General features: G+C 37.9%; 1 protein-coding gene across 1 annotated transcript in view; it reads right to left on the bottom strand.

The window, feature by feature from the left end:
* LOC123566395 (uncharacterized) overlaps positions 1-13,202 on the bottom strand; it is a 435,075-nt gene that overhangs the window by 420,719 nt on the left and 1,154 nt on the right. The window contains exons 2-4 of the mRNA XM_053549139.1: positions 9,381-9,627; positions 5,849-5,907; positions 4,728-5,224 (exon numbers count right to left, since the gene is read on the bottom strand). Coding sequence (XP_053405114.1) covers positions 4,728-5,224; positions 5,849-5,907; positions 9,381-9,627 — 803 coding nt within the window. The remainder of the gene's footprint in view (positions 1-4,727; positions 5,225-5,848; positions 5,908-9,380; positions 9,628-13,202) is intronic.

Raw genomic sequence — 13,202 nt, 5'->3', positions numbered from 1 at the left:
TACAACTTTATATAAGTTTTCTATACACCAAGTTTCATCATGACAGCTCATTCCTAAGTTAAGTTATTGACCGGAAACCCTTTTTCTATTTTAAGTAACAGTGACCTTGACCTTGACCCCAGAAACCCCAAAATCAATCCCAGCCTTTGTCTTGATATAAGCTACATACATACCAAGTTTTATTCAAATATCTTTACTGAAACGAAAGTTATTGACCGGAAACACCAGTTTGACGCCGCCCATCTGCCCGACCAACGACATACCCCAATCTAATAACTCAGGTTTTCAATGAAAACCTGGTTAAAAAGCAAGGGAATGAAGTATTGCAATTCAATACAAAGTCCTCTACTGGGAAGGTGACTATCTCAACTGATCTGTGTATAAACAATATTGTACTATGTATACAATAAACTATAACATAACAATGTTTTGATAAAACATGTATATACAATGTATAAAAATCTACAGTTGTAATTTCGTTTGTGGGGGGTTTAGTAACTACAGTATAATGTTGAAATGATTTATTTGATATGCGTGACACAAATATGGACAGATCAAACTAGAACTGTCACAGGAGTGACTCATACCCTCACCATACGGTCTAGTCACAGAAGAATGGCAACCATAAGAAATCTTAAAAATACTTTGGAGTACTTCATCCTGGGCTTCCACATATAAGTAATACTAGTATAATACTAGTAAATATATTAAATCTCTAATATTAGAGATACACTAAAAGTGAATACAAAAAAGTGTCTTACCGACCCATGTTACCACAGACAAATGTTTTTACTTTTTACATAGGACTAATAATAAAAAAGTTTGAAAAATACGTAAAATATTGAAAATCTAAAAATAGGATTTCTAAAAATAGACTTATTCCTGGAATTTAAGGGGAAGAAACCCAGTACAAAAGTTAAAACAAGAGCACCGCCTTGCGGGTGCTGACGCTCATCTGATTTTTTTTTGTGTAATAGAAATATTGACCTACCCATGATTTTCTAAGTCTAAAAAGGGCCATCATTCTTGCAAAAAGCAGGATAGAGTTATGTTTCTTGATGTACAGTGTCCACTTATGATGGTGAAAAACTGTTGCAAGTTTTAAAGCAATAGCTTTGATAGTTTATGAGAAAAGTTGACTTAAACATAATACTCAACCAAGAAAATGATTTTCTAAGTCCAAAAGGGGCAATAATTATTGCAAAAAGCAGGATGGAGTTATGTTGCTTGCTGTACAGGGTCAGCTTATGATGGTGAACAAGTGTTGCAAGTTTCAAAGCAATAGCTTTGATAGTTTAAGAGAAAAAGTTGACCTAAACATAAAACTTAACCAAGAAATCTGATATTTTCTAAGTCCAAAAGGGGCCATAAATCTTGCAAAAAGCAGGACGGAGTTATGTTTCTTGCTGTACAGGGTCAACTTATGATGGTGAACAAGTGTTGCAAGTTTTAAAGCAATAGCTTTGATAGTTTAGGATAAAAGCTGACCTAAACATAAAACTTAACCAAGAAAACTGATTTTCTAAGTCCAAAAGGGGCAATAAATCCTGCAAAAAGCAAGATGGAGTTATGTTTCTTGATGTACAGGGTCAGCTTATGATGGTGAACAAGTATTCCAAGTTTCAAAGCAATAGCTTTGATAGTTTAGGAGAAAAGTTGACCTAAACATAAAACTTAACCAAGAAATCTGATATTTTCTAAGTACAAAAGGGGCCATAAATCTTGCAAAAAGCAAGATGGAGTTATGTTTCTTGCTATACAGGGTCAGCTTATGATGGTGAACAAGTATTCCAAGTTTCAAAGCAATAGCTTTGATAGTTTAGGAGAAAAGCTGACCTAAACATTAAACTTAACCAGGCAACGCCGACGCCGACGCCGACAACCGCTCAAGTGATGACAATAACTCATCATTTTTTATCAAAAAATCAGATGAGCTAAAAAAGGTTACTGCCCTTTGGCTCTAAGCCAATCAGAATGAGATATAGTGAAAATACATCAAAATTAACCTTAAATTCTAGGTAAAAGGGGACACAATTCAAGAAAAATTACTGTCAGAGTTATGCACCTTGTGTCACATGATGTGGGTGATGAGGTGGAACATCTATTTTAAGTCTGAATCAAATCCATTCAGTAGTAACTGAGATATAGTGAAAATACATCAAAATTAACCTTAAATTCTAAGTAAAAAGGGGCATAATTCATGAAAAATTGGTGTCAGTGTTATGCACCTTGTGTCACATGATGTGGGTGATGAGGTGGAACATCTATTTTAAGTTTGAATCAAATCCATTTTGTAATAATTGAGATATAGTGAAAATACATCAAAATCAACCTTAAATTTAAAGTAAAAGGGGACATAATTCATAAAAAATTTATGTCAGACTTAAGCACCTTATGTCACATCATCTGGGTGATAAGGTGGAACAACTATTTTAAGTTTGAATCAAATCCATTTAGTAATAACTGAGATATAGTGAAAATACAACAAAATTAACCTTAAATTCTAAGTAAAAGGGGACATAATTCATGAAAACCTGGTGTCAGAGTAATGCACCTTGTGTCACATGATGTGGTCACATGATGTGGGTGATGAGGTGGAACATCTATTTTAAGTTTGAATCAAATCTATTCAGTAGTAACTGAGATATAGTGAAAATACCTCAAAATCAACCTTAAATTCTAAGTAAAAAGGGGCATAATTCATAAAAAAATGGTGTCAGAGTTATGCACCTTGTGTCACATGATGTGGGTGATGAGGTGGAACATCTATTTTAAGTTTGAATCAAATCCATTTAGTAATAACTGAGATATAGTGAAAATACAACAAAATTAACCTTAAATTCTAAGTAAAAGGGGACATAATTCATGAAAACTTGGTGTCAAGAGTTATGCACCTTGTGTCACATGATGTGGGTGATAAGGTGGAACATGTATTTTAAGTTTGAATCAAATCCATTTGGTTATAACTGAGATAATAGATTTCGGGACGCGACGGGACGGGACACGACGGGACGGGACTCGGCGCGACAAAACTGACTCCTATATACCCCCCTCAAACATGTTTGGTGGGGGTATAATTATCATACTATCGTATAATGTTGGGTGACTCTAGGTGAAACTAGAAAAAGCTTTTGTAAAAAAGCGCATGTCTCCCCCAATGCAAAGTCCTATAGGCAAGAAGTCAATAGGGGTCAGGAGCGAAAGTCAAAGAGACACTGATGGTTGGCTGCAATAGGGATCATCTACTTTGCATGTCCAATCATCCCGCTAAATTTCAACACTCTTGGCCTAGTGGTTCTCAAGTCACTGTTCAGGCTTCTGTGTCCTTGACCTTTGATCAAGTAACCTCAAAATAAATAGGGGTCATCTACTCTGCATGTTCAATCATCCTATTAAGTTTCAACATTGTAGGTCAAGTGGTTCTCAAGTTATTTCCAAAAAATGATTTTACATGAACAGGCCACTGTGACCTTGACCTTTAATAGACTGACCCCAAAATCAATAGGGGTCATCTACTCTGCATGTTCAATCATCCTATGAAGTTTCAACATTCTGGGTCAAGTGGTTCTCAAGTTATTGATCGACCTGGTTATCAATGTTCAGGCCCCTGTGACCTTGACCTTTAACTGAGTGACCCCAAAACAATAGGGGTCATTTACTCTGCATGAACAATCATCCTATGAAGTTTCAACATTCTGGGTCGAGAGGTTCTCAAGTTATTGACTGGAAATTGTTTTCCATGATCAGGCCCCCGTGGCCTTGACCTTTAACAGAGTGACCCTAAAATCGTTATGGGTCATCTACTCTGCATGACCAATCATCCTATGAAGTTTCATCATTCTGGGTCAAGTGGTTCTCAAGTTACTGACCGGAAATGGTTTTCAATGTTCAGGCCCCTGTGACCTTGACCTTTCATAGAGTGACCCCAAAATCATTAGGGGTCATCTACTTTGCATGTACAATCATCCTATGAAGTTTCAACATTCTGGGTCAAGTGGTTCTCTAGTTATTGATCGGAAATGGTTTTCAATGTTCAGGCCCCTGTGACCTTGATCTTTGACAGAGTGACCCCAAAATCAATAGGGGTCATCTACTCTTCATGACCAATCATCCTATGAAGTTTCAACATTCTGGGTCAAGTGGTTCTCAAGTTACCGACCGGAAATGGTTTTCAATGTTCAGGCCCCTGTGACCTTGACCTTTAATGGAGTGACCCCAAAATCGATAGGGGTCATCTACTTTGCATGTACAATCATCCTATGAAGTTTCAACATTCTGGGTCAAGTGGTTCTCTAGTTATTGATCGAAAATGGTTTTCCATGTTCAGGCCCCTGTGACCTTGACCTTTGATGGAGTGACCCCAAAATCAATAGGGGTCATCTACTCTTTATGAACAATCATCCTACGAAGTTTCAACATTCCGGGTCAAGTGGTTCTCTAGTTATTGATCGGAAATGGTTTTCAATGTTCGGGCCCCTGTGACCTTGACCTTTGACGGAGTGACCCCAAAAATAATAGGGTTCGTCTACTCCAGCAGCCCTACAACCCTATGAAGTTTGAAGGTTCTAGGTCAAATGGTTCTCCAGTTATTGCTCGGAAATGAAGTGTGACGTACGGACGGATGGACGGACAGGGCAAAAACAATATGCCTCCTGGGGGAGACATAATGATTTATTTGATATGCGTGGCACAAATAATTATATGGACAGATCAAATTAAGAAATTACCTGATCTAGAAGCACTGTCATCTTGCCTTGGGGAATGACCATCACCTGCACCTTGTTTGGATCCTCTTGTCCCTCTTGGACGATCATCATTTCTCCTGTTTGCGTCTCCACCACCTCTACTTTGTGCTTCCCTTGAATTATTATAGTTTCTATTTTCCCCATCACTTCTGTGACCAAGTTCATGACTGTCTGATTTAATTGAACTCCCTCTATATCCCCCAGGGCTGGGTTTCTGAGCCCCTTGATCATCATCCCAATTTTCATCATCATCGAAGTCTGGTTCTTTTCGACTCCATTTATTTCCACCAGATGTTACATTGTTTCTTTCTGATCCAGCCTGGCGTGAGCCTCCACTATCGCCAGTGTTCTTTCTATCGTTATTACGACCCCCAGATTTTGACAGCCTCTCCTCCGCTCGTCTCAATTTTAACTCCTCACCATATAGTTCTATAGCCTTCTTTGCAACCTTTTCATCCCGGTACCTGATAAATGTTAGCCTGAAAAAGAATTTCAACAATCAGTGTGTGTGTGTGTTCGGGTTTAACGTCTTTTTCAACAGTTTTTCAGTCATATAAACGACGGTGTCTACTTGTAGCAGTGAGCACAATGCCCAACTTTATAGTGCTGCCTCACTGGAATATCACGCCGTAGACACGTGATATGATACCCCACCCAGTCACATTATACTGACACCGGGCTGACCAGTCCTAGCACTACCCTCTTAATGCTGAGCGCCAAGCGAGGAAGCTACTAGTACCATTTTTTACGTCTTTGGTATGACGCGGCCGGGGATCGAACCCACGACCTCCCGCACTCGAAGCGGACGCTCTACCACTAGGCTACCGAGGCGGTTTTCAACAATCAATCTTATAATGAAATACAGGGGAATGCTAGGTAATAAATACAAGAGTTTCTGATATTATGTGTCTTATATAAATTGGTTCATTTCAAAATATAGTCAAACAGTTTTTTTGATAATCTTGATATCAACTAAAGGCCACAAGTTCAATCCAGCGGCAAGGTAAAGAATGGACTTCCACTGCTGGTTAATGCCTGGTAGTGGATGATTAACTGATGGACATTGTTCTAAAACATGTAACATAATATTTTACAATACATACGAGGGTATAACGTTGATCTCCACTACCTCACCAAGTTGTGCAAACTTCATCGCAACAGCCTGAAATGATTTTGTCATAGAATGAAAACCGCATGCATGTCATACTATTGCATATTCAAATATCTAACCAAGTATGAATATTTGGTTTAATACTTTTTCTTACAATACACATTTTAAAGCATATCTATACTAATGAATTTTTGCAGAGCTGTGTGTAGCTACAGAATCTGATTCCCTATCATGTCCTGTACTGAAACACCTTCTTCTCCAAATCTTATTAAATGCTTTATTATACAAAAGCTAATGGAGCTCACCTGATGACTGTTTGGTCTTAAATATATCTTGACATACTGCCTTAAAAAGGTAAAAGCTGTGTGAAGTACAAAACAAGAGGACCATGATGGTCCTGAATCGCTCACCTCTTCCCACATGATCCAGTTTTGAGTATGACGTCGTTTTTTCTATTATTTGACATAGTGACCTAGTTTTTGAGCTCATGTGACCCAGTTTTGAACTTGACCTAGATATTATAAAGATAAAAATTCTGACCAATTTTCATGAAGATCCATTGAAAAATATGGTCTCTAGAGAGGTCACAAGGTTTTTCTATTATCTGACCTATTAACCTAGTTTTTTAAGGCACGTGACCCAGTTTCTAACTTGACCTAGATATCATCAAGGTGAACATTCTGACCAATTTTCATGAAGATCCATTCAAGGGTATGGCCTCTAGAGAGGTCACAAGGTTTTTCTATTTCAAGACCTACTGACCTAGTTTTTGATCGCAGTTGACCCAGTTTCAAACTTGACCTAGATATCATCAAGATAAACATTCAGACCAACTTTCATACAGATCCCATGAAAAATATGGCCTCTAGAGAGGTCACAGCGTTTTTTCATTATTTGACCTACTGACCTACTTTTTGATGGCACGTTACCCACTTTCGAATTTGACTTAGATATCATCAAGGTGAACATTCTGACCAATTTTTATGGAGATCCATTCACAAGTATGGCCTCTAGAGAGGTCACAAGGTTTTTCTATTTTTAGACCTACTGACCTAGTTTTTGACCGCACATGATCCTGTTTCGAATTTGACCTAGATATCATCAAGATGAACATTCAGACCAACTTTCATGAAGATCCATTGAAAAATATGGCCTTTAGAGAGGTCACAAGGTTTTTCTATATTTGACCTACTGACATAGTTTTTGATGGCACGTGACCCAGTTCAAACTTGACCTAGATATTATCAAGATGAACATTCAGACAACTTTCATACAGATCCCATGGAAAATATGGCCTCTAATTAGGTCACAAGGTTTTTCTATTATTTGACCTACTGACCTAGTTTTTGACGGCATGTGACCCACTTTCGAACTTGACTTAGATATCATCAAGGTGAACATTCTGACAAATTTTCATGAAGATTTCATGAAATATATGGCCTCTAGGAGGTCACAGGTTTTTCTATTTTTAGACCTACTGACCTAGTTTTTGACCGCACGTGACCCAGTTTCGAACTTGACCTAGATTCATCAAGATGAACATTCAGACCAACTTTCACACAGATCCCATGAAAAATATGGCCTTTAGAGAGGTCACAAGGTTTTTCTATTATTTGACCTACTGACCTAGTTTTTGAAGGCACGTGACCCAGTTTCGAACTTGACCTAGATATCATCAAGGTGAACGTTCTGACCAACTTTCATGAAGATCTTTTGAAATATATGGCCTCTAGAGAGGTCACAAGGTTTTTCTATTTTTAGACCTACTGACCTAGATTTTGACCGCACGTGACCGAGTTTCGAACTTGACCTAGATATCATCAAGATGAGCATTCTGACCAATTTTCATGAAGATCCATTGAAAATTATGGCCTCTAGAGAGGTCACAAGGTTTTTCTATTTTTAGACCTACTGACCTAGTTTTTGACGGCACGTGACCCAGTTTCGAACTTGACCTAGATATCATCAAGGTGAACATTCTGACCAACTTTCATAAAGATCCCATGAAAAATGTGACCTCTAGAGTGGTCACAAGCAAAAGTTTACGGACGCACGCACGGACGGACGACGGACGACGGACACAGCGCGATCACAAAAGCTCACCTTGTCACTTTGTGACAGGTGAGCTAAAAATATGCCAAAGTCAAGGAAACTAGACAAATCAGCTTTGACACACTGACCTTGACGTATGACCTTAAAATGGGTTAATGCAAATTGTTGCATCAAGAGTATCAATCATGTACTAGAGATGCTTTTGAGAAAAGCGCATGTCTCCCACAACTGCCCCTATGAAAAATGTCTCGTTTCTCTAGATGGTTTAGACGAGTTGATCCAATTAGATGGTCTGGATGAGTGGATCCAATCAGTAATTCAAGGGCCATAAATCAAAAGTGCCTGGGCAGATTTGGCTAGTTATCGAACTTGGCTAAGGTCTTATGGCTAAACACATTTTGTTCAAGTTTGGTGAAGATCGAATGAGAAATGTTCGATTTAGAGAGCGGACAATTGTATAAAGGCGGATTTTTCGGTAATTCAAGGGCCGTAACTCCAAAATGCCTAGACTGATTTGGCTAGTTATCAAACCTGGCCGAGGTCTCATGGTCAAACACATTTTGTTCAAGTTTGGTGAAGATTGGATGAGAAATGTTCGACTTAAGAGTGCGGACAAGAGTAAAAAGGCCAATTTTTCGATAATTCAAGGGCCGTAACTCCAAAATGCCTGGACCGATTTGGCTAGTTATCAAACTTGGCCGAGGTCTTATAGTTAAACACATTTTGTTCAAGTTTGGTGAACATCGGATGAGAAATGTTTGAATTAGAGTGCGGACAAGAGTAAAAAGGCCGATTTTTTTGTAATTCAAGGGCCATAACTCCAAGACGCCTGGACCGATTTGGCTAGTTATCGAACTTGGCCCGAGGTCTTATGGTCAAACACATTTGTTTAAGTTTGGTGAAAATCGGATGAGAAATGTTCGACTTAGAGTGCGGACAAGCTTTGTGACAGACACACAGACAGACAGACACACACACACACACACACACACAGACTGGAGTAAATCAATATGTCTCCCACACCACTGTGTGGTGGGAGACATAATTACTAATGCATACATAGGAGAACTAGACGAGTATCCATAGGACACTGCTGCCCTATTACTGTCACTGTATGGTTGTATGTAACTTGTTGTCAATGCAAGACTAAGCATATTACCGGTTTGTAAAGGGAGGGCAAGTGGGGAGTGATAGTTATATAACACTAAATGCTTATTTCTGAGAAAGTCAAGGGCTACAACTGTAGTCTTACTGAGTGAAATCTCCAGTCTTATAAAGAGAAATTCCAAACAAATTCTAGGCAGACAACTTTGCATACTCAACAACAATCCTATGATATTCAATGATTTAGGTCAAATACTTTTTGAGATATGCATGATACAAATTTGGACAGACAGACAGAGAAAGGAAAATCTAGACTAAGCACTCTCCTAAAACTTTTGTGGGAAACAAAGAGTGCAAAACTCCCATACCTCTTTAGACTCTAAACCGCTTCCCTTTTTGTTTGGAAAACAAAGGGAGTATAATCCTCGTGGACTTGGTTCCCACTTCTCATTGAGATCATTTGTTGGCACGAATTTCTCCCCTTTGTTGCTACTCTTCCTACTGGAGTCTGAATCTTCATTACCTTCTGCTCGCTTCACAAATGAAGACACAAATGTGTTTGGTTTAGCAATTCCAAATAATTTGAATGCCATGTGTTGGTCTGAGTACTCCAATCTGAAGATAAAATAACATTTTTATTACATTATAATGACTAGTGTGAAATTGTCAATATTTGTGGTCCAGTCTGCTGACGAAATTAAATCTGGATGAACAAGTAAACTTCCTATTCACTGTATCTTCAAGCTTAGAGATCCACAAATACATATCCAAATGAATTTTGGTCATAACCCCGAATTCTGCTTTGCCAAATATGTTATCTACTATAAATAAAGTTGATACTTCCTTTCTTACTAATTTCATGCTCAGGAAATCAAACAATTTTATAATATTCACAGAAAACTATTATACTTGTTAAGTGCACAACATGAAACATTCACAGGCAGGTGCAAGTGCTGGGAATCAATTCTGTCAAATAGCATTTATTTTATTATAATCGAAATTCAGTCCATTAAATTTTGCTAGTAAATCTTGTATTTCTCAATTTTTAATTTTGGAAACTATACATGTGATTTATCAGCATACTTTGTCATATAGCCAGAAGAAATGACTAGAGTGTATCTCTGCAGGGGTCAAATTTAGCAACAGTTTCTAATAGGAAGTGTCTAGGGGTACGGATCCGTACCTCTAGAATCGGATTCTAGAGGTACGGATCCGTACCTCAAGCCTGTTAGGGGTTTTCTAGGGGTACGGACCTCCGATTTTCTAGAGATTAAGGGTCATTTACATTTCAAATTTTGTTGAAAATGAAATAACAATTCATCAGAATTCACCTTAAACTTGGATCTAAATGGTTTACAGATTACAAAGTTCATCCGATTTGTTACATTTTCTTTCGAAACGTAAATAACCGAGGAACACCGAATAAATCATGAGGATTCGAACTGGCAGAAAAAAAGATATAAAGATTAAACAAAAAAAAGAGTTAAATATCTTGGGGGAAAAAAACTATTTTTAATGATAATTAACCCTTATGGTATTTATGTTTTCCACACATTTGGTAGCCGTTACGAGATACAAGGGATGTTTTCACAAATAGTTTCTTTTACTTAATGTCGGTTAATTGATTATTAAACAATCAGTTCCGTGCCGATTACATTATATCTTGTTAAATAACAAAATAAATAGGTGCATATTATTATGCTTAATTTAATTTTTTTCTGCTGAATTTCAAATAGAATTCATTTTACGGTTACAAGCACTCACTATCTGTTATCAACAGTTTATTTTACAACCAACTTCGTCATGGAACAGTGTATTCATTGTGGAGTTCCTCGGTTATTTAGGTTTTGAAACAGAAGGTAAACAATCGGGTGAACGCTGGAATCTGTAAACCATTTAGATCCAAATTTTAAGTGAACACTGGTTAAGTCTTATTTTTTATTTCATTTTCAACAAAAATTAAGATATATATAACCCTACGTATCTAGAAAAAGGAGGTCCGTACCCCTAGAAAACCCCTAACAGGCTTGTCTAGAGGTACGGATCCGTACCTCTAGAATCAGATTCTAGAGGTACGGATCCGTACCCCTAGACACTTCCTTTCTAATAGCTAAACAAGAGGGTCATGATGACCCTGGATCGCTCACCAGAGTAATATGTTTCAAATGTCAAACTGATGATTTTTAGAAATTTTTTGGAAAATTTTCCAATGTACAATCAAGTAACCCCTGGGGCGGGGCCAATTTTACCCCGGGGGTCATGATTTGAATAAAGTTTGTAGAAGTCGACTAGGCAATAATACATATCGAATATCTAAGATCTAGGCCTTCTGGTTTATTTTAAGCAAATTTATGAAGATTTCCCTATGTACAATAAAGTAAACCCTGGGGCTGGGTCAATTTGACCCTGGGGGGTCAAGTTTGAACAAATTTTGTAGAGGTCCACTAGGCAATGATACATGTCGAATATCTAAGCTCTAGGCCTTCTGGTTTATTTTTAGAAAATACTGAAGATTTTTCTATGTACAATCAAGTAACCCCATGGGGCGGGGCCAATTTGACCCCGGGGGTCATGATTTGAAGAAATTTTGTAGAGGTCCACTAGGCAATGCTACATGTCAAATATCTAAGACCTAGGCCTTTTGGTTTATTTTAGAAATTTTTTGAAGATTTTCCTATGTAAAATCAAGTGACCCCTGGGGCGGGGTCAATTTTGACCCTGGGTCATGATTTGAATAAATGTTGTAGAGGTCCACTAGGCAATGCTACATGTGAAATATCTAAGCTCTAGGCCTTCTGGTTTATTTTAAGAAAATTTTTGAAGATTTTCATATGTAAAATCAAGCGACCCCTAGGGCGGGGTCAATTTTGACCCAGGGGGTCATGATTTGAACAACTTTAGTAGAGGTCCACTAGGCAATGCTACATGTCAAATATCTAAGCTCTTGGGCTTCCGCTTTTTGAGAAGAAGATTTTTTAAGTTTTCCTATGTAAAATCAAGTGACCCCTGGGGCGGGGTCAATTTTGACCCCGGGGGTCTGATTTGAACAAATTTTGTAGAGGTCCACTAGGCAATGCTACATGTGAAATATCTAAGACCTAGGCCTTCTGCTTTATTTTTAGAAATTTTTTGAAGATTTTCCTATGTAAAATCAAGTGACCCCTGGGGCGGGGTCAATTTTGACCCCGGGGTCATGATTTGTAAAACTTTAGTAGAGGTCCATTAGGCAATGCTACATGTCAAATATCTAAGGTCTAGGGCTTCTGGTTTTCGAGAAGAAGATTTTTTAAGATTTTTCTATGTAAAATCAAGTGACCCCTGGGGCGGGGTCGATTTTGACTCCGGGGTCATGCTGTGAACAAACTTGGTAGAGGTCCACTAGGCAATGCTTCACACCAAATATCTAAGCTCTAGGGCTTCTGGTTTTTGAGAAGAAGATTTTTAAAGTTTTTCCTTTCGGTTGCCATGGCAACCAGAGTTCTGCATGGAATTCAATTCTTTGAACAATTTTTAGAGAAGACCATCCAAGGAACATCCCTGTGAAGTTTCATCAAAATTGGCCTGTTGGTTTAGGAGGAGATGTTGTTTAAAGGAAAGTGTGGACGGACGGACGGACGGACGGACGGACGCCGGACGGTGAGCGATCACAATAGCTCACCCTGAGCACTTTGTGCTCTGGTGAGCTAAAAAGTAGCTAGTGCCCTTTTTGTTCACTAGCTAAAATGAAAAGATACTAGCTAATGTTAAACAATAATATTTAATTACTTTATTAATATCTTACTGGCCAAAACCTAATGATAAATCTCTGTAAGTAGCCAGTCACAAAAAATATTCTAGAAGCTTAAAATAGCTAGTGCCATTTTTATCCACTTACAAGCTAAATCCTTCCATGTTAACTTAATGCATGCTGCAATCATGCATTATATCAGAGTTTTGTTGAACAATGAAATATCTTTTAAAAACATAAATGATAACATTCCTTTCATGCAGAAAAATGTATACCTGCCGAACAAATTTTATTAAAGCTTTGAAGACATTTCCTTGGTATTCATAACTTTATCATGACCACCAAACATAAGGGGTTCTTATTGACCAATCAGAGAGCTGCATTTTCAAGTACCTGCCAGTTTCCACTTGGGTATAACGAAGTATATTTACAATGAAAATATAGTGATTTTAGAAATAAATAT

Source organism: Mercenaria mercenaria, chromosome 8 (genome assembly GCF_021730395.1).
Source record: "Mercenaria mercenaria strain notata chromosome 8, MADL_Memer_1, whole genome shotgun sequence".
Taxonomy (NCBI): domain Eukaryota; kingdom Metazoa; phylum Mollusca; class Bivalvia; order Venerida; family Veneridae; genus Mercenaria; species Mercenaria mercenaria.
Note: the sequence above shows the minus strand (reverse complement) of the source record. Positions and strands in the feature narration are given on the sequence as shown.